General features: G+C 39.3%; 8 protein-coding genes and 1 non-coding gene across 9 annotated transcripts in view; 4 read left to right on the forward strand and 5 right to left on the reverse strand.

The window, feature by feature from the left end:
* The first annotated feature begins 363 nt into the window (after positions 1-363).
* LOC111792677 (DELLA protein RGL1-like) lies at positions 364-2341 on the forward strand. The gene has a single exon (XM_023674228.1). It carries the CDS (start codon positions 568-570, stop codon positions 2314-2316), a length of 1749 nt encoding a protein of 582 aa, XP_023529996.1. The 5' UTR covers positions 364-567; the 3' UTR covers positions 2317-2341.
* Positions 2342-2621: 280 nt separating this feature from the next.
* On the reverse strand, positions 2622-4069 carry LOC111792678 (vinorine synthase-like). The gene has a single exon (XM_023674229.1). It carries the CDS (start codon positions 3931-3933, stop codon positions 2644-2646), a length of 1290 nt encoding a protein of 429 aa, XP_023529997.1. The 5' UTR covers positions 3934-4069; the 3' UTR covers positions 2622-2643.
* Positions 4070-4425: 356 nt separating this feature from the next.
* Positions 4426-6090, reverse strand: LOC111793615 (vinorine synthase-like). The gene is made up of 2 exons (XM_023675574.1): positions 5377-6090; positions 4426-5269 (listed from the first exon to the last, which is right to left on the reverse strand). The coding sequence occupies exons 1-2, from the start codon at positions 5935-5937 to the stop codon at positions 4529-4531; spliced, it is 1302 nt and encodes a 433-aa protein (XP_023531342.1). The 5' UTR covers positions 5938-6090; the 3' UTR covers positions 4426-4528.
* Positions 6091-7184: 1094 nt separating this feature from the next.
* On the reverse strand, positions 7185-10485 carry LOC111792198 (CBBY-like protein). The gene is made up of 8 exons (XM_023673540.1): positions 10032-10485; positions 9701-9771; positions 9384-9542; positions 8777-8843; positions 8385-8480; positions 8051-8097; positions 7858-7938; positions 7185-7587 (listed from the first exon to the last, which is right to left on the reverse strand). Exons 1-8 carry the CDS (start codon positions 10344-10346, stop codon positions 7464-7466), a joined length of 960 nt encoding a protein of 319 aa, XP_023529308.1. The 5' UTR covers positions 10347-10485; the 3' UTR covers positions 7185-7463.
* Positions 10486-10695: 210 nt separating this feature from the next.
* On the forward strand, positions 10696-14221 carry LOC111793870 (elongator complex protein 3). Its single transcript, XM_023675934.1, has 9 exons — positions 10696-11233; positions 11709-11778; positions 11856-12028; positions 12275-12449; positions 12699-12865; positions 13051-13270; positions 13387-13491; positions 13632-13784; positions 13879-14221. Exons 1-9 carry the CDS (start codon positions 10761-10763, stop codon positions 14035-14037), a joined length of 1695 nt encoding a protein of 564 aa, XP_023531702.1. The 5' UTR covers positions 10696-10760; the 3' UTR covers positions 14038-14221.
* A 461-nt stretch (positions 14222-14682) lies between these two features.
* TRNAE-UUC lies at positions 14683-14754 on the forward strand. The gene has a single exon. It is a non-coding gene; the product is annotated as a tRNA-Glu (tRNA).
* A 41-nt stretch (positions 14755-14795) lies between these two features.
* LOC111794014 (kelch domain-containing protein 4) lies at positions 14796-21677 on the reverse strand. Its single transcript, XM_023676117.1, has 20 exons — positions 21369-21677; positions 20801-20887; positions 20632-20700; positions 20403-20535; positions 20268-20314; positions 20066-20152; positions 19923-19984; positions 19576-19618; positions 19392-19472; positions 19181-19297; positions 18461-18566; positions 17614-17677; positions 17432-17474; positions 17041-17286; positions 16780-16941; positions 16356-16490; positions 15851-15997; positions 15671-15757; positions 15215-15283; positions 14796-15108 (listed from the first exon to the last, which is right to left on the reverse strand). The coding sequence occupies exons 1-20, from the start codon at positions 21498-21500 to the stop codon at positions 15022-15024; spliced, it is 2004 nt and encodes a 667-aa protein (XP_023531885.1). The 5' UTR covers positions 21501-21677; the 3' UTR covers positions 14796-15021.
* A 1706-nt stretch (positions 21678-23383) lies between these two features.
* LOC111792579 (adenine/guanine permease AZG2) lies at positions 23384-25638 on the forward strand. Its single transcript, XM_023674088.1, has one exon. It carries the CDS (start codon positions 23565-23567, stop codon positions 25194-25196), a length of 1632 nt encoding a protein of 543 aa, XP_023529856.1. The 5' UTR covers positions 23384-23564; the 3' UTR covers positions 25197-25638.
* A 231-nt stretch (positions 25639-25869) lies between these two features.
* The window catches only part of LOC111793852 (phosphopantothenoylcysteine decarboxylase-like), a 2931-nt gene continuing 1031 nt past the window's right edge, over positions 25870-27769 (reverse strand). The window contains exons 2-3 of the mRNA XM_023675914.1: positions 26964-27296; positions 25870-26373 (exon numbers count right to left, since the gene is read on the reverse strand). Coding sequence (XP_023531682.1) covers positions 26074-26373; positions 26964-27269 — 606 coding nt within the window. The 5' untranslated portion in view covers positions 27270-27296 and the 3' untranslated portion in view covers positions 25870-26073. The remainder of the gene's footprint in view (positions 26374-26963; positions 27297-27769) is intronic.

The raw sequence follows: 27769 nt of genomic DNA on the forward strand, positions 1-27769 counted from the left end.
AAATTTAGTTGATTATTATTTAAAATTATTTTTTTTTAATGATAACTAAAATCACATAAAATTTAAATATTAAATATTTTTAATTTTCGTAACAATCTTAAAAATGGGTGTATATTGAGTTGAGTAGGATGTGAACTTTATTTTCAGAACTCTAATAAAAAAGAATAAAATCAATAAAAAAAAAATTAACTAACCCTAACTTTTACATCTTTTTACACTTCAATGGATAGTATCAGATCATATAGATGCTTGCTCATGACTATACCAGCTAATAATAGTAGTTTATGGGTGGAAATTATTGAGAGAAAATATACTCTTTAATGAAAATAAGTAAAAGAAAAATTATAAAATGTATTTTATTTCCCATAGATCCCATTGGAGTAGGAATGAGATTACATAGGCCTTAGAGAATTAAATAATTACATAAAATAGACTGACCAAGCAAGCAGAAAAAGACGTATTCTTGTCGGAGTTACTGTACTAACCAACCAACCAACCAACCAACCAACCGTTATGGTTCCCAAACACTTGGAGGTTCTTAGTTAACCTTGTCTCAAAAATTCCACAATGCTCCCAATTTGTTATCTTAATTCTCTCCATCTCTATCACACAATTCGGCCCTCTGGTAGAAACAAAAACAAAAGAAAGAAAGGGAACCTAGTAAATTCCGCTCAACAATGCTCTATAACAATCGCCCTCACCCTGTGTTTTACAATTTCCTTTCACTTCCATCACGAAACGACACACACTCCCTCCATGGCTTCTGACGCTGACGGCGGCACCTTCCTTTCCACGGACTTCAGAAACGAAGCGGAGGAAGTGGTGGATCAAACCGCCACCGCCCATGAACTCTGCCTCCCCCACCGCCGCCATTGCCTTTCCTTGATGGATGACACTGCTGCAAGCAGATGGGTCATTTCCTTCTCTGACGAATTCAGGCATCACAAAAAATTCAAACTTGAACCTGACTCGATCGCAATTCACGATGGTGGTGGAAGCAGTACCCACGGTAGCACTAGCCTCAGCCTCAGCCGCAGCAGCAGCTCTGATAGCTTGAGCACTGGCTTCCGTGCCCACATCTGGACTTACAATCAGCGTTATGTGGCGGCGGAGGCCGTGGAGGAAGCCGCCGCCGCCATCATTAATGCAGAGGAGAGCGCGGCCGAGGAGGATGCTAGTGCTGATGGGATGAGGCTTTTACATCTTCTTGTTGCCTGTGCTGAGGCTGTGGCTTGCCGAGATAGGTCTCATGCTTCGATTCTTCTATCAGAGCTTCGAGCCAATGCTTTGGTTCTCGGCTCTTCCTTCCAGCGAGTGGCTTCTTGTTTTGTCCAAGGCCTCGCCGACCGCCTCGCCTTGGTTCAGCCACTTGGGTATGTTGGGTTTGGGCTGCCCATGATGAGCAGAGCAGACCATTCCTCTGAGAGGAAGAAGAAGGACGAGGCCTTAAATCTGGTCTATGAGATATACCCACATATCCAGTTTGGGCATTTTGTGGCCAATTCTTCAATATTGGAAGTCTTTGAGGGAGAGAATTCTGTGCATGTGCTGGATTTGGGGATGGCGTTTGGTTTGCCATATGGGCATCAATGGCGCAGCCTCATCGAGAGCCTCGCCGAGTGTCCGAATCGGCAGCTGCTTCGTGTCACAGGCATTGGCCTCTCTGTAAACAGATACAGATTGATGGGGGAGAAGCTGAAGTCTCACGCAGAAGAGTTTGGGGTTCAAGTGGAGGTCTTAGCAGTAGAGGGAAACTTAGAAAATCTCCGCCCCCAAGACATAAAGCTTCACGATGGTGAAGCTCTGGTAATCACCAGCATTTTTCAGATGCATGGTGTGGTTAAAGAAAGTAGAGGAGCTCTAACCTCAGTTCTTCGCATGATCTATGACCTTTCCCCCAAGGCTCTGGTTCTAGTGGAGCAAGATTCAAATCACAATGGACCCTTTTTTCTTGGGAGATTCATGGAAGCTCTGCACTACTATTCTGCTATATTTGATTCATTGGACGCCATGTTGCCCAAATACGACACAAGAAGAGCTAAGATTGAGCAATTCTATTTTGCAGAGGAGATAAAGAACATAGTGAGCTGCGAGGGAATGGCAAGGGTTGAGAGACATGAGAGAGTTGATCAATGGCGGAGGAGGATGAGCAGGGCAGGGTTTCAAGCTGCACCCATTAAAGTAATGGCACAGGCCAAGCAGTGGATCGGGAAGTTTAAGGCTAGCGAAAGCTACACAGTCGTGGAAGAAAAGGGGTGTTTGGTTCTTGGTTGGAAGTCTAAGCCCATTGTTGCAGCCTCCTGCTGGAAATGCTAATAAAATAAACAAAAACTCCGCTTGTTGGTTGGTTGGTTGGTTGGTTGGTTGTCTTGTTCATTGCATTGGTCAGCACCCATGTGTGTTTCATAAATAACAAAATTCGGGACCGAATTTGATGAAAACATGGAGCTCTTTTTTTTTTTTGTTTGTTTGTTTGTTCATTTCTTAGTGTTGAATGCTTGACATTGTTCTGTTCATCGAACAGAGACAGGAATAAAAGAAAGTGTTGGTTGTTTGTAATGCAAAAATGGATTGGGAATTTGGATTTCATTTCAACAACAGAAAATGAAGACAGAAAGAAAAGTACACAAATAACATGAAGAGCTAACCTGAGCAAAAGGAAAGAAGCTCTTCGTCCTTTTCGAAGATGGCCATGTCTTCTTCCTTCAAGTTCACCCAAGCTTCAACGCCATCGCCATCAGAAGCATCCATTAAAACGACTACGTTTCGGAAAGGCCGGCTTGGACTGCAAACCCATGTGGGCTTCCCCCATCCAAAATCAGCTTCATAAATGGGAAATCTACACATACTCGTGAAGCTCCAGAGATGGATCTCTCCGGTGGAGCGTTGTTTGTCCAATTGCTTCATCAGATTCAACAACTTTTCAGGATCTTCTAGGTTTTTCACAAAACCAGAGTCGATTTCTTGTATGGCGGTTCTTACTTTGGCCGCCAGAAGAGGTAGATCTTCATTCGTCGCCACAGGTGTTGTTGCCACTGTAAACCAGGATACATTGCCAAACGAATTTTCCGGCAACGGCGGATCCCTCCTTGCTCGCAAGTTCACCGGATATAGCGCTCCAAACAGCTTTGCCTTCACTGGACTCCTTCGAGCCAAAGCCATTAGGCGTAGCCAGATGAAGGCTGAAACAGCCACCACACGCGATGGAGGATTCGCGACGGAGCCACCACCAGCACCGGTAGCGAGTTCTTTCAAGGCAGCTATGTGAGATTTGGTAAACACGAGTCTCTTACTCGAGATCTTCTCTTTTGAAGGCTGGATTTCTCGCTTGAAACCTGGAATTTTTCTAGGTGGGAAGAGTTTCACAGCATCAAAATTATGCTCCAAAACAGACTCGTTACCTCCTCTGGCGTAGGCGGCCCACGCTTTAACAAAAGCCGCGAGTGAAGCCCCGTCAGCGAGCTTGTGCGAGAGACAAACAGCCACCGCTACTCCGCCGCAGATGAAGCTACTGAACTGAACAACGAGCAGAAACTCGCTTCCATTTCTCGATTCTGCACTTGGCATCAATCGGCGCAAAACGCCAATTTCAGGATTGTCCAAGAGATCCGAAATCTGGCAATCGACTTTCGCTTCCAAAAATTGCACTCCAACGTCGTTGCAATGGACATAGAATCTCTCCGCCATGGTTCCGGCCAAGTGTTTGAAGCTAGTCAGAGTTCGAGCGAGAGAAGCCCTAATCTGGCGAAGTTTAAGAGATCGATGGGCAAGATTTTGGGGATTGGAAGGGCGATAGAAGAAAATGGCGGGCGTTAAGGAGGGAGCCGCCATTTGATCGATCAATGAAAGTTCCCGGTAAGTTAGGGATGGAGGCGTTGGAGAAGAGGGCTTGATTACGTCGTTCGAAACGATCTCGACGCTGGTATTTTCCATGAATGCAAATGCAGAATCAGAACTGAAACCTTTTCTTCTCTGCTGAAGCGAGCAGGAGGTTGAAGATGATGAGGAATATAGATCTTTTTATTTTTTATTTTATTAAATTATATGAATTTCAAATCTCTGCATCTAATATTTGTACGTAAAGTTATTAAATATTATTAAGTTATAAGGTTTTGCTAATGGACGATAATTAAAATTTTAAACCAAAAAGATTTATTATTTTTTCACATGGGAACGATCATACCTTTCTATTTAAAATCATACAAATTGAAATATAAAAATCAAAATATAATATCTTAATCCCACGTTAATCTTTTTCTTTTTTCTGACATATTCAAATATAAAAAATTATAACAAGTTTAATGTTAAGACGAATAACAAGTATTTTTAAAGTATTTTTAAAGTTTAAGACGAATAACAAGTTTAATGTTATTTTTATTTTATTAATTTAGTCTCACATTTATGATTGAGAAGAATAGTAAACAATAAGAACTCAATTCATAAGAAAATATTATACAGTCGTTAATACCCTTTCAAATGGACAATCCCCGGAATATGTGTGTGTGTATATATATATATATATATAACTTCAGCAATGTGTAAAGGAAAGTAACTCAGAATCTCGTTGGAATAACTCCATATCTTCTTCCTTCAGCGTTACCCAACCCTCAATCCCGTCGCCGTCTCTGGTTGTCATCAGAACCACCACATTCTTATACGGCCGGCTCGGACTGCAAACCCACGACGGCTTCCCCCACCCGAAGTCCGCTTCATACACCGGAAACCTACACCAGCTCGTGAAGTTGCAGAACTCCACCTCTCCGCCCGCCGCGTGCCCGTGTTTCCCCATCTTGCTCCACATATGCGACGGCACGCCGGCATGCTGTAACTTCCTCACGAGATCGCTGTCGATCTCTTCTATTGCGTTTCTTATCTGGTTCACTAAGTATTGATGTCGCTTTTCGATTTCAGTCTCTGCGACGGCGATGGCGAACCACCAGAGGTTGCCGGAGGAGTTCGGCGGTAATGGCGGATCCATCTTGCCGCGTATGTTCACGGCGTGGACTGCGGCGAAGACTTTTTCTTGTGCTGAATGTGGATTTATCTCCATGAATCGCTTCCATAAGAATGCTGAAACGGCTTCCACTCTCGTTGGCGGCTTCTCCAGAGATCCAGCGGCGGCCTCGTGCCGGAGTGCGGCTATGTTTGCTTTGTCGAACACGAATCTTTTCGTCACGATCTTGTCGTTTTGAACAACTTTGCTTCTCTTCAATCCTGGAATTTCCTTCGGCGGAAAGTACTTTGCACTGTCAAATAAGGGTTCCGAAACCTGCATTTCAAAAATTGAAAAAGAAATGTTGAGATTCTGTCGATTTCTGAGAATAAATGAAATTAGGGCTTTGAAATCGTATTTGGTGGGAGAGTTAATTTAGAAACCTGATCGCTATCTCCTCGATTGATGGCCGCCCACTCTCTGACGAATACGGTGGCGGAGAATCCATCGACGAGCTTATGAGTGATACACAGAGCAATCGCCACTCCGCCGCAGTCAAACAAATTCAATCGGACGGCGAGAATTACATCTCTTTCGATCTCCGGTTCGACCGAATTGGCGTAAGGCTCAAACGGCAGCAACCGATGAAGGACTTTGAAATCAGGATTCTCCACCACTTCCGATAGCTCGCAACCGACTCGTGCTTCAGAATACTCAACGCCTCTGTCGTTGCAATCAACGGAATATCCAGCACTTGACAAAGTTCCGGCGAAAGGATAGAAGAGAGTCAAAATCTCCGATAAAGACTTCTTCAACTGGCGACTTCCAGAAAACCGATCAGCCCCGGGATTTTCAACGGCGGCGTAGAAGAAGATGATCGGAGTATAATTGGACGGCGAAATCTGGTCGAGCAGCGAAAGCTTGAGGTTTCTGCGCGACGGCGGAGTTGGAGAAGACGGCGAGATTATTTGGTCGGCGATGACCTGAATAAATTCGATCGCCATCCTCTCTGAATACAGAAGGTCTGGAACAGATTATGGTTGTTCTTATACGGGAAAATGGGTAATTATTTACAAATTTATTTAAAGCTACGGAGAGTTGAAGCTGATTATATAAAGTAAAATTTTAATGAATTAGTCAACGCTTGACCTTTGACTGAAGAATTGTGAATTTTGATGCGACATTACCTTATGGAAATTATATTATGAGTGCCCCGTATATTAAACTGTTTTAATGAAATAATATAATGTTTGAAAAAATAAATAAATACATAAAATAAACAATAACTACTTCTCGCCCATAGGTTTCAGAATACATTATTAATTCTTTAGAATTTAATATATAAATGCTGCTAATTTTGAATTGAATTATGACCAAGTCCCTCGATCATTTTTTATTTTGGAAATAACGAGATTAAAAAATATAGTTTTGACAATCCATGTCAGCTCAACAAATACAAGGAAGAAACGACACGTCGGCACATAAATGAACAATAACAAATAAACAAAATGTTGTGACAAAATGTTGTGACAAATCAATCAATCATTATTCTTATCATTTTAGCTTTTAAAAAAATTGTAGCATCTCTCGACACTATTTCAAAGTTATTCACGACGTTCTGTTGTGATTATATTTGTAATGTTTCGACTTGTTAATTAATATGAATATATTGGCTGGTTCATCCTTATATTAGGTTTTGTTGTCAATCTTACGTCTGAGAGATAAAGAGTTTGGAGGTATATTTTTCGGCTCCGATTGCAATGGAAACCTTAACTTATCCTAAGTTAGCTTAAATTCAATCATATAATGGTCGAAAATAGTAAGTTAGGACCAAGTAAACAAGACTTTAGTCATACATTCGGACTTGGACTTACTCGTTTAGTTCAGTCGTCAAGGCAACCTACCTTTTTAAGAGTAGGGAGTGAGTGTCTTTCATCAATTTTCCTAAAAATGACAGCTTAACTTAAGCATCTAAAAGCTCAATATAACTCTTCACGCTCTTAATATGGACCTTTGGCTTGTTTGGTGCATTTAGGAGTACCTCAACCCTCTAGGAGTGTCTCAAAGTTAACCCTTTGAGTTGAAATGGGTTAGATTTTTTTTTTTTTTTTTTTTTTTTTTTTTTTTTTTTTTTTTTTTTTTNAACGACTTGAATAGGTATACAAACCGATCTAACCCAACCTTCTATTTTGGGTTGAATCGGGTGGTCGAGAAGAAATGGAGATTACAAGTGATGTTTGAAGCAATTATGTGAGGATTGAAGATCATACGAACTGTATGTATACTGAGGATAGAAAGCAGAAGAGCAGAAACATGTTGAGCACGAGAATTCGAATGTAATGAAATCACTTCTGTCCTGATTAACGAGGGGAAAACAAGGATATATCAACAAATTGGCATACATAATAAGATTAAATACGAAGACCTGAGCCAAGAAGCAACGATTAGCATCTCTCCACAAACACTCAAAGCGCAGCTTTTCAGTCTTCAGCGAGTGAAAATTATGAACTGGTACGGTGCTTCCATGGTCTTAGCTAACATACTGCTTCTCAAGAAGGCTTCCACAGAATGCCAAATCAAAACGCTCTTCTGGGGGATCTCCAATGCAGTCAAACACTGCATCTGCATTTACAAAGTCTTCCTCGGCCGTGTACCTGAAACACGGATTAACGCGAACATCTTATCACGGAGAAGAAAAGAAGGTAGGTTCATATGTGTTTTAGAACCATAACTACAGATAGGAGCAGACAATAAACAATGGAGGGAGGACAACTAGTTATGATCCTGCCAAAGAAATGAACAAAATGCATTTCTTAACCAAAACAAGTACAGAACTTCAACTGAGAATCTTCACAATAAACTAAGGCATGATCCAGTATGAAGAATATGTCCCAATAAACTAAGGCCATAGACGAGAAACTCACCCACTCTTTGTCACTATGCACTTCATTCCAGCCGATTTGGCAGCTGCAAGGCCAATGGCACTATCCTCCACCACAACACAACTACACAAAATAGAAACTGCATAAATGAGACTACTCTTGTGAAAAGAAGATACTTTTCAAGTGGTCCTATCAAATTTTAATGCATGCCAGCCGATGGAACATGCTGTCGTACCTAGAAGGATCGACATCCAGGGTGTTGGCTGCTAAAATATAGATAGCCTGCAAGGAAGAAAGCATTTTAGTGGTTACAGAGCACTAACTTGTTTTTAAGTCAAAATTTAGTTAGTCAAAATATTTAGTAAGCCTGAAGTAGATGGATGTCTAACATGTTTCCAGGAGTGACCATGTGAAATAGTAAAGAAAAAAGTAGTTCTCCGTTGCAATAAGGAATGATAAAAGTAAAAACTTCAAGTATGAGACTAAATCACTTCAAGTATGAGACTAAATCAAGTAGAACGTAGATATGTTCCTAGCAATCAACACTTGAGAGGGATCAAAAATCTTACTGGGTCAGGCTTCTTTCGAGGCACTACGTCTCCCGCAAATATCTTGATCTGCTCAGCTCGTTGAGGTCCCAGTAAAAATGATACTATCGCAGAGACCTACCATTGAATGGATGAAGTTCAGCTGTCACAATCATAAACAGATGCAAGAAACAATATTTCAATTAATCTAGTTACAAACACCAGAGTTTTCTTGTAGTGTGTACAATCAATATAAAGCATCGTTCTAGAGGAAAAAGAAAGTTTCTACAACAATAGTAAGAATAAATATCTGTAAAGCTATATCAGATCAAATGTCTTTCTCCAAAACATATATAGTGCAGGGAACATTTAAAGATGATCTTCCGAAAATTACAAACACAGACAACTATATTATAGAACCTGGCAATGCATACCGCCTTCTCATTAGAAGTGCTACAAACAGCTACTTTCACTCCGTTTCCTAATGCCTGATCAATTAACCTGCATAAGGCAGACATCTCCAAATAAGGCAGACATATTAAGATTATGTCAATGAGAACATCTCCAAATAAATACAATTATTTGGCCCCTGTTTGATAACCATTTGGTTTTTGGTTTTTGGTTTTTAGTTTTCAAAGATTGTGCTTGTTTACTCCCCATTTCTTGATAGTAGTTTTCATCTTTATATGAAAAAAGTTTGAATTCTCAGCCAAATTCCAAAGTCCAAAATCAAAATTTTAAAAACTATATTCTTTTACTTTCCAAAATTTGGCTTCGATATCAAAAAAAAAAAAAAAAAAAAAAAAAAAAAAANGTGATAGTTGCGTTTATAAGCTTCATTTTAAAAAAATTAGGAACCAAGACTTACTAATCATTTACTCAAATCATGTTAGACCATTGTATTTCAATCCCAAATGGCAAAATTTCTTTTTCAATGCATTTTCTTCATGGTTCTGCATTCCCATTCCGATAACATATATAACTAACTGCATCAATATTACAGTATGCATGAAGCTCAGAGGAGTTAGTAAGGTAACTGACTTTGCAACACCAGGTCGAAGGGGTAGCAATTGCTTCTCAATAAGAGCCATGAACAGATCTGTCTTTCGCTTGTGAAGTCCAGCTATGAATGTCTTTCTTTCATCTTCACTCTTTGGAGCCTTTTCAGGCCATCCAACTTTATTGAAGTACGCTGTCATCCTACAAACAGTCAAATACCATACAATAACAGCCACCATTTTATTCCAAGAACTCCAACCAGAAAACAAAATTTTATTCAAATGCGTGAGCGATTAATGTAAGTGCAAATGAACTTAAATTATCAAAATCTTGTAGCTGATCAAATTTTGAGTAATTACCTTTCTTTTCCACCTCCAATTTTGAGTAATTCACCATACAAATCTACATCCCAGGTAACGCCCAATTCTTTCTGTGGAATCATTTCAATTACGTTACTGTTAGGTTTAGACTACCCGTTAGTCAAAACTACGTTAATCAAAACTAGTATAGTCCCGAATCAACCAACTGAATCAGGAAACAAGTTCAATCAACCAAATGACATCAAGTTCTTTGGAGTTTTATACCATGGCCAAGTACCAAACATTGCTTATTATTGAAACTGCCCAGTTCAAAAATCGGCGACAGAGACGCAGATAAACAAAGAAGAAATAGAGAAGAAAAGAGCGAAACCTCTTGAAAAGTATCATTGAAGGAAATCCGATGGCCATCCTTTTCAGTATCGACGAGAACACCATCGCAATCGAAAAGAAGGGCAGACGGAAGAACAGAGGAAGAAGCCTGGCAATTGATCCCAATAGAAGCATTCTTAGCGCCGATTGGCCTGGTTTTCGAAGATCGATACAAACGTATCCGTTTGCCCACAATGGAAGTGGATAAACTTGTGGTATTGGGTTTGAAATAAGCAACGGTGGTGGAATTGGGAAGGCAAGGCGTTTTTGAAGTAGAAATCGAAGCTGAGGAGACGGAGAGAGTAGTTGACGCCATCGGAATCCAGTCTCCTTCCTCCCCTGTTGCTTTTCTGAACTATCGAAGTTGGAATTCAGTGGAGCATTTTAACGGCTTTCACGACGAGCTTATCCACCGGAGCACCACAGAATCGTTTTTTAGGGTGGCCCTTTGCATGGACTGCGCGCCACAAGGCGCTTCCATCCAAACGATGTCGTTTTTATGAGAATAACGGTTCGGTCGTTGAATACAAGATCCATTAGTAAAATATTTTGAAAAAAAAAAAAAGAAAAAAAAACTATTTTCAATAAAAATATTATTATAAGGCTATTTACGTCTTTTTGGTTGTAAAATAGGTTAATATTCTAATGTTGCAAAGTGCTAAAACCCTGAAATCATTTTGGCTCCAATAAAGAAGAAAGCCTATTCTACGAAGAAGGTCTTTCTGCTCTCATGGCGACTGCAGTGGTGGCGGAATCGGCTCGGAAACTACCTCGGCCTGGTCGGGGGGGATTCGAAGGTCATGGGTTTTCCGAGGAGGAAGGCCGAGTTCGTGCCATTGCTGAGATTGTTAATTCCATGGTCGACCTTTCACGAAAAGGGCAAAACGTCGATCTGAACGCTCTGAAATCCGCTGCCTGCCGGAAATATGGCCTTGCCCGGGCCCCAAAGCTTGTCGAGATGATTGCGGCGCTTCCTGAGTCGGACCGCGAGGCACTGCTGCCGAAGCTTCGGGCCAAGCCGGTTCGAACAGCCTCCGGTATCGCAGTCGTGGCGGTTATGTCTAAACCGCATCGGTGCCCTCATATTGCTACGACGGGGAATATTTGTGTATACTGCCCCGGAGGACCTGATTCGGACTTTGAGTACAGTACTCAATCTTACACTGGTTATGAGCCCACAAGCATGCGTGCAATTCGTGCAAGGTTGGTTGTAACTTGTAACTTCTGAGATTTTGTATTACCTTCTTCTTCTTCAAGTCTCGAACTTTTTGCTTCACGAGTATTTGTTTCATCTTTATTATTATGTTATTGGATGCCTTACACATCTATATCGAGGAAAGAGCGTGTTTAGAGCACAGTATTTTGGCTAAGAAAGTATTAAATTTCTAAATTCATGTATAAAATATTTTTAGCCCAGAGTAAACCGAGGTGGGGTTCGTTGAAAATACTATGGGAATGAAGAAAATGAATGCGAGTAACTGGCAGCTGCTTGTCGTGGGAAATTAAGTATAAGAATCATGTTTTCCTTGGCAGTCTGTTTGCTTCACTAGATATATGAACATCTTTAGGGTGTACTACAATCATTGTTGCTTTTGCTTGTCAGTTCTTAATGATATTTTGTTGCTCTGCATACGTTCTGAGATAATTTTCATCTTACCTGCCACCGCTTTGATTGTAGATACAATCCATATGTCCAGGCTAGAAGTCGGATAGATCAATTGAAGCGTTTGGGCCATAGTGTTGATAAGGTTCCTTTTTCTTCTCTCTAATTTTTTTTTTTTTTCTAGCATAGAAAATTATCATAAAATTGTCTGTTTACTTTCAGGTTGAGTTCATCTTAATGGGTGGGACTTTCATGTCACTGCCAGCTGATTATCGTGATTACTTTATAAGGAATCTTCATGATGCTTTGTCAGGGCATACTTCTGCCAATGTTGAAGAGGCAGTTGCCTACTCTGAGCACAGTGCAGTTAAATGTATTGGCATGACAATAGAAACGTGAGTTTTTCCCCCAAACTTTCAAGTTTTGAGCTTTACATTTCCTTGTCTCTGTATTATACCAGTTCAAACTGTTTCAGACTTTTATCTTTGTGAATTCTTCATTGGATACGTTATTACTGCAATCAAGATCACGTACGACAACTCCTTGCCGTGGCCTATTATAAGCTCCTGAGACTGTGTTTTTGTTTAATTAATGAAAAAAGATTTCATTGCTTTTTTTTTTTTTCTTTTTTGCTTAACCAGGAGGCCTGATTATTGTCTTGGACCTCACTTGAGGCAAATGCTTTCTTATGGTTGTACACGCCTGGAGATTGGAGTTCAAAGTACATATGAGGATGTAGCTCGAGACACTAACAGAGGGCATACTGTAGCTGCTGTGGCTGATTGCTTTTGCTTGGCAAAGGATGCTGGTTTCAAGGTTTGTATTAGCAAATTTGCAAAGAATAAAGCTAACTCATTGATGAACCATTTGCAAGGCAACCTTAGATCTGTGGCCAGTTAAGGATTTAAATTTATTGTTCATGTGACTTGATCTTCTCTTAGTAGGTTTTCTCCCCATTTGGCGTTCCTTGAAGTTTGGGTAGCATCATCATCATGTTGCATTGTTAACAATGCATCTTTTTACATTTTTCTAAAGTTTGAAATTAACTTTTTGCTTTTCTTGTAGGTTGTAGCACACATGATGCCTGATCTTCCTAATGTTGGGGTTGAGAGAGACCTGGAAAGTTTTCGGGAGTTCTTTGAGAACCCTTCATTTAGAGCAGATGGGCTCAAAATATATCCCACGCTTGTGATCCGTGGAACTGGGCTCTATGAACTGTGGAAAACTGGCAGGCAAGTAGCTATTTGTACAATCTCACTATGGAACATATTATCTTCTCAAACTTGAAAAGAGATGTTCGAATCATGACCCTGGTTTTATAAATTAAATGCTCATGTTCCCAATTGAAATATTTTTGTGTGAAAATAGTAATGGTGTTAACTATTGCAGATCATCATAAATGTTCATTCATATGCAGGTATAGAAACTATCCACCAGAGCAACTTGTTGATATTGTGGCAAGAATCCTAGCTCTGGTACCTCCCTGGACTCGAGTATATAGAGTACAACGGGATATCCCAATGCCTTTGGTTACTTCTGGTGTAGAGAAAGGAAATCTTCGAGAGCTAGCTCTTGCTCGAATGGATGATTTGGGCTTGAAATGCCGTGATGTTCGGACACGAGAAGCTGGAATTCAGGTTAATTAACAAATGGAGCTTTATGTTCTTTAGTCACACTTCTTATATTCCCAATTTAAACCTAGTACTCTGCCTTAGTGAAGGATGTTAAAAGCCTTCCCATTTTGTGACTTCAGGACATTCATCACAAGATTAAACCTGAAGAAGTTGAGCTTGTCCGTCGTGATTATATGGCAAATGAAGGCTGGGAAACGTTTCTATCATATGAAGATGTTCGGCAGGTATCTTATCCCCATACCCCATGTCCTCAGTTTTTTCATGCAATTACAAATTCAAGGCTAATGCTGTGTTACAACTGTGATGCATGGCCATAGCTTGCATTTTGTAGGCTCGTATTACTAGAACTTGAATTTTTATGCAGGACATTCTTGTTGGTCTGCTCCGGCTGAGAAGATGTGGTCGCAACACCACTTGTCCTGAGCTGGTTGGGAAGTGTTCCATTGTTCGTGAACTCCATGTGTATGGAACTGCCGTTCCAGTTCATGGACGTGATACCGAGAAGCTACAGCACCAGGTAATACAGCCCCTCTTTTCTACAAGCTGCATTAAAGAGGAAAGAAAATCCTTTTCTATGCAAAAGAATTAAGAGTATTACTGGATCTTCACAGGGTTATGGCACGCTTTTGATGGAGGAGGCAGAGCGGATAGCTCGTATGGAGCATCGATCAACAAAGATTGCTGTTATATCAGGCGTTGGAACCCGTCATTATTATAGAAAATTAGGTTACGAACTAGAGGGACCTTACATGGTGAAAAGCCTGGACTGATGAGATTGAGTAGATTTTGTTATGATGGTATCACTTAAATGTTATGTTGTAAGCTTCTTTTCCTTTTATTGCCCTCAAAGTTGATCCCTTCATTATTGGTAATTGATTATTTTTCATACTTTTATACTTGGTTTGAAATATATCTCATCGTCCCTTGGTTATGTATAATAGATAAATTTCTTCCTAGTGTTTCATTATTTCTTTCAAAACTCGCTCTATTTGTTGATGTAATAAGTAATCCAATATTTTACCCAAATGAGAAAATTTCAACTTTTTTAAGGACTTAAATTTATAACTTTTTCCTCCCAGTATGTTCCCTCGGAAGAACAATCCTTTCTATGGTGTCGGTTTAGGGGCAGCTAGTTATCTCAGTAAATTGAGGTTCTCCAGGCTGCGGGAGTAGAAGGAATACGATGCCGATGCCGATGCCGATCTGAAGGACATGGCTACGGATGTTGTGATGCTCTCTCCCTCAGAATTTCCTCAGGACTTGATTTGCAATCTTTTGAACAAGCATACGGTGGCAATCTTCTACATTCTCTTTGCAGGGCCTATCAACATTACATCAAAAGTGCCCATGTGGTTTACTTGGATGAGCGGAGGAGAGCTCTAATAGTGCAGTTAATTCCAATCATTGAAAATCCGTCCGTTGTCGTCCAGCGGTTAGGATATCTGGCTTTCACCTCGGAGACCCGGGTTCAATTCCCGGCAACGGAATTTTATCTCATTATTAAATAAAATAGTATGACATTTTCCCATTAGTTTCTGCCCAGTAAACTTTTAAATAAATCAGCCTTAGTTTAATGACTGACATGGCGAACAACGATGAAAGATAACTTCAATCAAATGAAAAATCTAAATTCGTATTTTCTGTAGAATAAATCCTAACAAATAAAAAAGGAATGGTGACTCTGATTATCCAACAACGATTTCAGTCACCTTTATCTATACACTCATCATTTGCAAACAAAAATTCCTAATTACTTATTTTTTCTTCTTGCCTCTTTTTCTTGAACTGGTTTCAGGAGCTTCTGCCTCTTCTGCCTTCTGTTCTGCCTCCAATATGGCAAGCTAATTCAAAGGAAGTAGTAAAAGAATTAGAAATACGAATATTCTGGATAGCATGATTCTCAAACTCTACATCTCTGATTATGAGCAACTCAAATAGAACACTTACCTCATCAAGAATGGGTTTAAGCTCTCGGTAACGCGATTCAGCAAGATCGAAACCATCCTTCCGAAGTTCCTATATTAAGATACAAGGAAAATTGATACTCTTCAGCCATACACAGATAAGAAATGACGAGAAAATTTTCACCCTTGACGAGAAGATGTGGTTGCAACACCACTTGGGGCGAAGTATAATGGGGAACACATCCATAAAATAATTTCACAAATCTGTTTATGCAAATTATTTCTTATTCTGCCGAGCAGAATTTTGCACAGTGGTCGGTCTATAATAGAACAACAGAACCGCATGATTTCCTTTAATCAGATAAGAGACTCACAGCAAAGAGGAAATCCATTCAACACTACAATTATTTGACCAAAGATAGCATAAAAGTTGTGAATCATTGGCCACGAAAGAAGAGGAGTGGAATCAACTTTTTAGATACGAGAAAAAATGACATACCTTTCCAGTATGTTGTGTATGTTCATGTGCCGCCATTTGCCAGTAGAGATTTGTACGTTTATAGAACTCCCTTAGAGATTCTCCGGGCTATATCAAGATAAGATCGGATGAGTAAGACAAAGGAACTTAACAGAGCATAGAATTCCAAAATCAAATAACGTTGTGGATTATAAATGCTACCATAGGAGTTCTTTGTGAATCTGAAAGACCAAGGTTAGCTCTAATTTGTTCGATCCTTGCCCGCTTCTCCTTTCTACGGAGATTCCTGCCCCCACCCTTAATTAAAGCTACAGCATCTCCTACTTTTCGAGATCCATCATTCCCATCCTACAAAAAGAAACAGAGATCAAATGAACAATAGTCAAGTGAACGCATCTCTAGACAGAATTGAATCCTTTGGTTCCACTTCACATGCTAAATCCGATTAGAAGCTTTGTGTGATTCTTGAAAAGCAGTAATTTCAATCCCAAATAACATATACATGCTTTGAGGCCATAACAAGAAGAGAAAGCAATGTCTCATGCAAATGAAGCAAGAAATAAGCAGAATAATTGGATTGAAGTGATAATAAATAGAAATTCCGAGAGGAGGGAGAAACAAGGGATTGTTTGTTTTGCAACCAAAAATTTGAAATCAGAATATTCACATCTCTAGTCATAAATAAGGAATAAAGGACGCACTGTACCTCAAAATCATCCTCATCACCATCATCCTCATCACTTTCATTGCTTTCTTCGGAATTATCATCATCCTCACTGTCATCTTCATCATCTTCCTCGTCTTCATCCTCAGAGGCTTCCACCCATTCAGATTCTGTGGCCTTCATCAGAAACAAATGGCAAAGTAAGAGAAACAATAATGTCATGTGTTTTAGGCGCTTCACAAAATCACGCATGTCAAACAAATATAATTATCGTTCATCAAAATAGGGGCTGATCCTCATCTTATAATCTTCACTTTATTTTCAAATATAAAAGAGAAGACTTATAGATACTACGGGAATTAAGGCTTGCAAGTTGAAATAGAATAGTTATGAGTAGCAAACTAACATTCACTGACAAAACAGGGAAGAAAGTGTCCAATTTATGTTGGTAAAGAAAATAGCATACCGGTATAATGCACTTCCATTCATCAAGTTTACTGAGATTGAGAGCATACAAGTCATCAAGGGTGATTTCTCGATCTTTAATCTCCATCATACCCCCATATATGTACAGTGTATCTCTTCCAACAACCATGCATGAGTTAATACGTCCACAAGGTTTAATCACCTATAAATTGCACTATTTTAGAATCTAAAAGTTCCAAGTTAAATCTTAATGCACAAAAAGATATATGCATAATAATAATTGAACTCCAGCACAACAGACCTCTGGCAAGACGGCATTTTGGTTTGGACCCGATTCTTGTCGCTTTTTGCTAGAACTTGCTTCCAATCCACCATTGTTAATGGACACAGATGAAGATATGTGTTGAGATATTTCATCAATGTCAGTGTCCATGTTGCATGCTTCCTCCAGAACTGAAGTTTCAATTTTACCAACTTCAAGAACTTCCTCATTCATTGGGTCATCAAACTCAACCTCATTGTTCTTTTGGTCAGAAATCTTTTTTATCTGCAAGAGAAGTCTAACCATCAACATCTATCATGTTAACAAAAAAGTAATTGAACAGACAATCTTTAGAAGGTTTAAATATGTTTAAAGAAAGTTGATTTTATAAGATTAGAAATGGATAGTTAGAAATTTATCAAGGGATCACCTTTGCCTTTGTGGACTTCTCCTTCCTTAACTCTAGAGGATACCTGCCCGCAAGGAAAGGTCATCAACGAAGCAAAAAAATAATGCTTCACACTGTGTAAATACCAATGACTACAATATTCAAACTTCACTTTCTATCTCATGAGACGGACTGCACATGACATACTAGTTTGTCGCACTTACCAGCGATGATTGTCTAATTGAAATGCATAGAGTTCATTCAAGAATAGACTCATCATTGCATCACCTGCATATGTAAAAGACCAAGGATCACATTAATACGCTAATATAAAACCAACCTAATATGAATCACACAAATAATGCACAATACGAAAATTTGGCCTTCTAATATTGAATATTATAAAATAATCATAAAACTAAAAAAGAAAATCAGACAAATAAAAGGAACATAGCATGCACACAAATAAAGAAAAGCTTATTCACCTATGAGTCTGACAAGTAACAAATCTTTAATTAAACATGTACCGGGCAAAGAAATAATAAAGAAACATGATAAAATACTATTCTCCCAGCTGGTCATGATTCTATGGGGCCAGAATTAGTAGTTACCTCTTAGTCTCAATCTTCTGACCTTTTTTATATATATATATATATATGAAACCGAGCCTTCATTGAGAAAATATGAAAGAAAGGGTTTTCAATCAAGTAAAATGAGACTAGGCGAATAATTGACCTTAGAAACCGATGCCCAAAGAGGAACATAGAGCTTGATAGAGGACCAAACATCACCATGAGACCTACTTTATGTCAGTTTTCTGCTTTTAACTTATCATAGTCGTATCCCTTCCAGTTAAGACAGACTTCTTTTTTTCCTCACAGGAATCTAATTTCCCGGAGTCACAGGTTAAGTGGTCTTTTCCAGAAGTCATCAGGCTCATGTGCACTCACTATAAAACATTCAAACCCAGTCCGCCCATGAACAATTATTCTACAATTCTTTAATTTTAGGCAAACAGAGAGGGTGGGCAGTAGTCTATTTCATTCGTGGTAATGCAATTTAAGTACTTGCCTTCAACTTCCATGTCCACCACTCCCCCAAATAGCAAGGCTCGCCTCTTATGAACACACATGGAGAACCCTGCACGAGGTCCAGGTGGCATCCCACCTTTCTTTACCTATTAAAAGGATATGCAAATAATTGCGACAGAACAAATTAGTATTAGATATAAAATCCAAAAGACAGATGCACAAGAAAAAGAAATTAGCAACTCTTTTTTTTTTTTTTCTAATACTTACTTCAAACAGATATGAAGTACTCAACAGTCTAAAAAACCTTGATCAGCATCAAATGTTAAAATAAGACTTGGTCTTTCCCTCTCTAATAAAAGCACACGGCACTTTGATCATAAATGATGATTAGTCATACCCCCACCCCATAACCCAAAGGCATGTTTTGTTCATTGGATTAAGAAGATAAATATTGCCTTTCTAAGCATGCACTTTTTCTTCCATGCGGAAACCCTTTTTTCCCAGGTTGCCTACTTCTGAGCCTCAACTTAGAAACGTTACGACTTAAATTTTCATGGGGTCAATATAAAAGGTAGAGAGACAAAGTCTTATTCAATATAGTGGGGTTTTGGAGATATGATATTAGTGATGAGGAAGGTGACANAAAGGAGAAAGGATGTGATGAGAACTCCAAAAGAAGAAGAAGAAGAAGAGAGAGGACGTGAACAGTGGAACCCAATGTATGGACAAGTAAAACTCAAAACCAAGACTGAGTATACACCTTATTCCATTGCCAAGTCCTCGGGTCAAGGGACCACATGTCTGCATGCACAACTCCTCTTTCAGAAGTGTTCTTATCAGATTGAATTTCTTTAAAATAGCCACCATATAATAAAACCTGTAATTTAAATGAACATTTGAGACGGTAAAGCAGAAAACTCGTGTCTGTAAAGATATATTCAGGATGGTTAGATGCTTCTTGATCAACAAACCTCATCTTGGTGAACACAAAATTGAAAACCGCTTCGAGGAGTAGGCCACATTGCACCAGGACTAGGCTTTATTTCTTGCCACTAATAAAGCTTTTTGTCAGTAGTCATCATTAAGTCATATCAAGAGAATAATTAGATGATGATATCTTAAAGGAGGGAAATTTTTTATAAAAGTTAGCTTCACCTTGTACTGATCCAGGTCAAATACATACATATCATTGTAGTATCTGCAAAAGAATATTTGATAGAAGCTTTAGCGAGCAGATTGAAACCAAGATTCTTGTAAATGGAAAATAGCCAGAGAATATAAAACTGAAATATTTTCACATTTATTTTAAAAAATTTATAGGAAATATATATAGTCATTTGGAAGAAGACAAAATGCAGAAAGATAGATTACATAAAGTAAGTTTGGTCTAAGTGGAAATACCAAATTTACCTTCAATATTAATACCATCACAGACACACACAACCAGTTCAAAAGCTGTTCAAAAGAGATAATTCATATGATGAGTTATAGAATCCACAAACCTCACTTCTCTCAGAGTGTCGTAGAAGCCACCAAAAATAATAATTTTGTGCTTGTATAAGACCTGAAACACAGTCAAGGATGTAAAAGAAAAGGAAAAGAAATAACCTGCAGAAATTAGAGAACCATGGCATCTAAAAATTACCATCCGGTGACCAGAGCGTGGACTCGGACAACCTTTTAAATTGATTTGTTCCCATTGATTTGTTTTCAGGTCCAACACCCAAAAATCCTATAAGTTTGTGTTAAGCACGAAATCAAATAACAGTCTCGGAAGTCAACTGGTTGCTCGTAAGTTAACAATAATGAGCATGGACTTGCAAAAAGAATGCTAATGAAAATTCCACCTTGTAGTGATGAAACCTCTCTTGGTTAGAAGATGTAAACTCTCCACCTGATGGCCCAATAAAAGCAGTTAGCATAGTGCATGTTAAATACTAGAGCTATGTGCATTCACATTTGAACAAATATTTTTCACTAACCAAAAATATAGAGATAATTCTTCCAAGCAACGGCTTGATGAGCACTACGAGGAGGGGGGCTATTGGGACTCGAAATTACTTTCCACTCTAGTTTCTCGACATCATATCGGTACAGATCACCATAGACATATGTCTGTGCCAACTCAAGTTAATGAAGTGCAGGTGTAAGACCTGAATTAACTACTTCAAGTAAGACGTGCAGTCACACAGTGAATTATCAAGAACTTACCTTGGTACCATTGTAGAATTCACCCCCATAGAGAATCAACTCTGTTTCTTTCAAGGGATTGATGGTCAACTACACAATAATTCCAAAAAATTACATATATTGATTCCATCATCAGCATAAAACAGAACACTAAGAAATTAACATGATATTCCACGTGTCAGAGATGTACCGAACAATTGGACCGAGGAGATGGTGCAGGGACATTCTCCTCAACATGAACTTCTGTCTTCTTCGCTTCCTCCTTTTGTATACTCAACTGCAAGAATTCAATGAACAAAAATAACTCACTTGACCGACTTTTGATCACAGAAAGCAGAGAATGCCAAGTTTCTCATTCAAGCATGGCCATATAAAGTTAGTTGGACGATGCGTGACTCTCAAAAGTACCGTTTTTATTACACTCGTTCCTTTATTATCCTTATTTCTCGCTTGGACATCTTAAAGTTTAAATATAAAAAATCCCAATTCTCAAATTATCTATTGAATGGAAGTAAACTGAAGTAACAACAACAACAAAAGTAAAGAAAACTCTACTTCCTGCATAAAGTCTTAGTTTCATTAGCAGTAGAACTTATAATAAACACAAAAAAGCGCGCGTCCTAATTTTCAAAACTGCAAAAAGATGAATTGGAATAAAGCTGAATCATTAGTATATAAATATTGATCTACTTCCGTTTTGTACTCGCTACTCAGATACTAACAACAGATTAAAGGCTATAGCGAATGAAGGAACATACAAGAATTGCATCAATGTCATCCTCGGGAGAGAGCTTCTTATTCTCCCTGCGAGCTCTCTTTTCCTCGGCTTTGGCCGTTTTCTTCTCAGTCTTCTCTTTTCCTTTTCCAGGCTTCTTGGCTTTCTTCCCCATTCCGATCACAACTCTCTGCCTGTGGAATCGCCTCTCAGGCCTCAGCTACAATTGCAAATTACAGTCGAATGCAAGCGAAGAGCTTTCAGTTCCAACGATGGGAGCCCGGGAAGGAACTTTAATGCGGCGCGGCGCCTTACGAACGAGACGCTGTCAACTTGTTTCTCGCTTCATAGATACGGTGTCGTTTTGTTATAACTGTAAATAGGGATCCAACGCCCGTTTTCATTATTGGCTGAATTTATATGTTTACGTTTAATGTCAGTACAATGACATACCTAATTTATATTTAAAACTAAACCATAAAACATTTTATTTAAATTAAATAAACATAGGTTTTAAATTCTTGTTCCTGTACTTCGAATTTGTTTTAGAATTTATTTATTTAAAAAAATAAATAAAACCGCTGGTAACTTAATAATTATAAATAATAAAAAATCCGGTCACCACTATTGGGCCTTTCCGTGTGGATGGACTTTCGTTAGAACTGTAGACGGCCCATTACTGGGACATGACGAGCCCATATTGCCCGACACTAATGGGCCTTTAAGACTCGACCGTATTTATTTATTTATTTATTGAATTACAGCTGTATTTTTCTCATTGGTCGTCAAATCAATAGCAATTTTCAGAATATCTTTCCATGAGCTTCCATACATATATATATATATATATATATATATATAAGCAAGAATGGAATATAAAATGTAAAGAAAAAGTTGAGGCACGTGAGTTGGGAAGGATATAAACTGCAGTATAGTCGGTCACGCGTGCCAGAAGAGACATTTTATGTATGTTATGTACTGAGGTACTTAAATTTCAGGCTAAAAAGCTGAGAACTGGAATGGAATCAAAAGAACAAACGTGAAAAGACCCAAAAAAATACCCTATCATGTATTACTTAATTACACATTCACAGATTTGGCATATATTCCTGGGGGATCGTGTGAATTTTTTTGCTGTCAAAAACTAAACTTTTCTCAACTTCTGTAAATTACTCACCTCCATTTGGATAAGTCTTATTGGCTACGGTTTCATCCGTTTTCAACTTTGGTTTTTTACCCAACCCACTCACATTCGCGTTTACTACGAGTTTAAATGGTAAAAAAACTAAATAATTTGAGATTTTTAATTATTTTTAAAATACAAAGCCCCCTATATACATGAATGTGGTGTTAAAGCTTCATATTGAGTAGGCGGCAGATGGCTTAGATTAATGGAGCGTGCATTTGCGGTGACACGTCTTTTTAAGGAATAAATTTAATATTTTTTTATTCCATCTCTTGGAACCTATATTTTTACCCTTGTGGTTGCAAAATAATTAGCCTCGGACATTTCTGCCTGTCGCCTACGTGGCACTTATCCCATCACTTAATCAGAGTTAACTTTATTCCAAATATATATTAATTTATGTTCTCGGTCAAAGTTTCATTTACTCCATCTGTAACACTTTTAATTAAATTACATCACCAACCTTATAGATTCCTCCTACCTAGCCCTTGTATATTTAAATCAGTAAATTACTATTATTATTATTATAATTTTAAATATTTGGAAAAGATTTCGAAATCCGGTATATTCCAAATAATAAACAATAATCGTGTGCTCCTATGATCCGTTTTGGCCGCATTGTTGCCCGTGGTCAGCCAACTCGACTTCATCTTACAACAATCCCCTCCATTTTTTAATTATCGATATTTTGTTTTTTTTAATACTTCCAATTGGGCTTTAGAAATTTATAAAATTTTCCACGTTTAATGAAAATAATAAATAAATAATTATATATATGAATGAAGGCAATGGTGGAAGCTTAACAACACCACTAATATAATGTGTAAACCCATTTTTTCAACAATAAAAAACTCATAACAAAAGCGTGTAGTCATCATAATCATTACACTTCTCCTTCAATTTCCAAAAAATTCTTCTTTTTTTTTTTTTCTAAAATTCTCGTCCTAATCCCCGCCTGACCCACGTATCTTTTTCTTCTTATCTTTACAGATTTCTATATAAATCTCCCCGCTCATACCTACTCAACCACCATTTCCCTACACGGAGACTCAGATGGGTGGCGGAGGAGACGGCGGTGGAAGCTCCGGCGTCGGCGGATTTCGAAATCCGTTGCGAAATATAGAGAGAGTTTTAAATGAGGCAATTGCACGCAGCTTTGTGGGGAAATATTTCAAGCTTGAAGCTCGAAATAGCTGTTTTACTAAGGAATTACGAGCCGGTTTAGCCACTTTTCTTACCATGGCTTATATCATCACCGTTAATGCCAATATTCTTGCTGACTCCGGCGGCACGTGCTCAATGGCTGACTGCTCGGTGCCGGTGAACGGAACCGCTGCGCCGGACTGCATGTTCAAGCCCAATCCCGGGTACCAAAATTGCCTTGCGACAACCAAAAGCGATCTCATGGTCGGCACTATTTTATCGGCCATGATTGGTTCGTTCGCTATGGGAGTTCTTGCTAACCTTCCTCTGGGTCTCGCGCCTGGTATGGGCCCAAATGCGTATTTGGCCTATAACTTAGTGGGCTTTCACGGATCCGGCCCAATTCCATATCGAACCGCCTTGGCCGTTTTGTTGGTTGAGGGTTGCGCGTTTATTGCTGTTTCTGCATTAGGGCTTCGTTCAAAGCTCGCTAAACTCATTCCCAAGTCGGTTCGGTTCGCTTGTGCTGCTGGGATTGGGCTTTTTATAGCCTTCGTGGGCCTGCAAGTCAACCAAGGATTGGGCCTGGTTGGGCCTGACCCTGCCACGTTGGTCACACTCACGGCCTGTAATCGTACAAATCCAGAAACCGGAGAATGCATTGGAGGGAAAATGCAAAGCCCAACGTTTTGGCTGGGGTCCATCGGGTTTGTAATCATGGCTTACGGTCTAATGAAAGAGTTAAAGGGTAGTATGATATACGGCATCGTTTTTGTTACGTTGGTATCTTGGTTCAGAGGCACGGCTGTGACGTACTTCCCTCTCAGCCCACTCGGCGACGAGAAATTCAACTACTTCAAAAAAGTGGTGGACTTTCACCAAATCCAAACCACAGCCGGTGTCCTTAGCTTCAACGGCTTCAACAGAACCCCCGTTTGGGTAGCCCTAGCGACGCTGTTTTACATTGATGTGCTCGCGACGACGGGGACGCTTTACACCCTAGCCGAAATCGGCGGATTCGTGAACGAACGGGGGAATTTTGAAGGCGAGTACATGGCGTACATCGTCGACGGTGGTTCCACGGTCGTCGCAGCGCTGCTCGGAGTTTCCCCCGTCGCGACGTACGTGGAATCATCGGCAGGGATCAGAGAGGGAGGGCGGACGGGACTTACGGCTGTAGTTGTGAGTTTCTGTTTTATGATGTCGTTGTTCTTTACGCCGTTGTTATCGAGTGTGCCGCCGTGGGCGATCGGGCCGTCGCTGGTGATGGTGGGAGTGATGATGATGAAGGTGGTGAAGGAGATCGAGTGGGGAAATGTGAAGGAATCGGCGCCGGCTTTCATGACGATGATTCTGATGCCGTTGACGTATTCGATAGCGAACGGGATTGTGGGAGGGATAGGGCTGTACGTTGCTCTGAGTTTATACGACCAGGTTGTGAGGGTGATGGAGTGGTTGGGGAAGATGAAAAGGGTTGTGGCGAAAGAACAGAACCAGGTATCGGCGAGTGCGGCTAATGCAGAGTTGGTATCTGTAGTTTAGATTACTTTAGGGACGGAGGAATGTGATTGATCTACTGACAATGGAAGGTGTCGGCGGCATTAATTGCAGGGATGCTAAGCCCTCCCATTGTAATAGATCAACCACTTAATTTTCATTTGCTGTGTGCTAATCTTTTGTTTATGTAATTATTATCCTCTTTGAAATGTGTTTCCATTTTTAGAAAGAATCAATCCACCCCCTTCCTTCCGACCCTTTCGGTCCAACACGATGTTGGCACACTACCCTGTGTCTACCCCTTCCTGTGTCTACCCCTTCCTGGTCCAATGTGTTGTTGGCACACTATCTTATGTCTACCTTTTTCTAGGCTCAACTGTTGACACATCATTTCTAGGCTCAACGGTTGACACATCATTCAATATCTAGTTCCTTTTGTAACAGCTCGAGTCTTAGTACCATTGTCGGTATCTTCTTTGGACTTTCCCTTTCGAGTTTTTCTTCGAGGTTTTTAAAACGCATCTATTAGGAAGAGATTCCTACACCCTTGTGAATAATGCTTATTCTACTCGCAGATGTGAGATCTCACCGTTTTCTTCCTTGGTGTAATGCTTTATCTAGAATCTAAAAAAGAAAAAAAAATACAATCAATAATACCATATATATATATATATATATATAATTAATTAATTAACTAACAACAGTACTCTTTATTGGTATAAAATATGTGGTTCCAAACATCCACCGGACAAAATGATGCCAAGTAGGATTACAAGTGAGAAGATATAAATAACATTTACAGCATACCCCATCCAATCTGAGTACAAGCACAGGGTCACAGTCACACAGATGAATGCGAAGGGCTTTCTTATTGCAGCTTCTAATTTGAATGCAAAAAAGAAAAATGACCCCCTTCACGATTTTACGTGATGCATGTTACTGCTGTGGCTGTTTCTTTTTGCTCGCGCCGTGACTCTAAGAATAGCCTGACAGTCGAGGAAATGAGGCTGGGTTCAGCCATGGCACAATTGCACTGTTCCCCACTGCTCAACTTTGGTCGTATGAGAGCAATTCCGAGGTCATCAACAGACACTAGATGCCTTTCCGTGAAGGAGTTGTTCCACATTAGAGCACTCATGGCAGGTGCAACAAAGAAAGGCTTGCTGTAGTCCCATGCCCGTACAATGCAAGTTAATAGATTATCACACAATCCTCCCGCAATCTAACAAGAAAATAGACAAGAGTTAGAGATTTCCCAAACCACCATATGAATTCACATGGGAATGTTAATAACAAAACAGAAAGAAACACAAATGCTTGGCAACTGCCCATGCCAAGATTTTTACCATTATGAGTGCAAACGAAGTCGGTGAGATCTCACATCAATTGGGGAGGAGAACGAAACATTATTTCTAAGGGTATGAAAACATATCCCTAACAAACACGTTTTAAAAATCTCGAGAGAAAGCTCAGGAAAAAAAACCTAAAGATGACACAAAGTCCCACATTCATTATGAAAGAAAGCCATCGTGGGTATACTTTGAAGCGATGCTAAGATTTTTACTTTTAGTCGTAACAGTTAAAGCCCCACATTGACTAGAAAAGGGAGCGATCATAGATGTATAACTTAGAACATCCCTTGATTAAAAACTGCATAAAACTAACAGGCTGATTGACAGAGATTTTATTGCATCAAATGACACTGATTTCCTGCCTGTTAACTACATAAGTTTAGTTTAGTTGTTGATGCATTTATATGTGTAATTTGAAGTATGAGCCTAAAAGGAAGAATTATATAAATGATCATCTAACCTTTCCGAGTGTGTTTGCTGAGAGTGGAGCAATAACCATAATATCAGCCCAGTTGCAAAGCTGAATGTGAAGCACATCGTCACCAATTCTGCCCCAATTGATCCAGTCGTCCTCATCGCCGTAAAGATAGACATTCTTTGGGAGGGATGCTGGGTCAATAAACAACAATGCTGCCCTCGTGGCAACTGCTCGAACTTCTGCCCATTCAGAAAAACCGTGGCATAGGCTTTTAAACTTTACTGCACCAACACTTCCGCAAGCAGCAAGAAGAATGTGCGGTCTCTTTCCAGTGTTATTCACTTGCATTCTCCACCTCTCTGCACCTACAACTTCCTAAAAGCATTCAATTTGTAAATATACAAGGCTTTTGCTGTTGAAAACTATGTGCACAAAATTGAAGAGTCTAAGACAGTCCCAAGAGTATGTCATCCATCCAATGTCAGTACCAACAAATTACGAGAAGCTACCATAGGCATAGCTCAACTAGAGTAAAGTATGTATCATAGATGAAGAAGTCAGTATTAGGAATTACGAATTTTCATAATCACGGATTTCCATAATGGTATGATATTGTCACTTTGAGCATAAGCTTTCATGGTTTTGCTTTGGGCTTTTTCAAAAGGCCTCGTACCAATAGAGACAGTATTGCTTGATTATAAATCCATGATCATTCCCTAAATTAGCCGATATGAGACTTTCATCCAACACCTCCCCTCGAACAAAATATGCCTCCCCTTAATCGAGACTCAACTTTTTTTTTTTTTTTTTTTTTTTTTTTTTTTTTTTTTTTTTTTTTTTTTTTTTTT

The sequence above is a fragment of the Cucurbita pepo genome, chromosome LG04 (genome assembly GCF_002806865.2).
Source record: "Cucurbita pepo subsp. pepo cultivar mu-cu-16 chromosome LG04, ASM280686v2, whole genome shotgun sequence".
Taxonomy (NCBI): domain Eukaryota; kingdom Viridiplantae; phylum Streptophyta; class Magnoliopsida; order Cucurbitales; family Cucurbitaceae; genus Cucurbita; species Cucurbita pepo.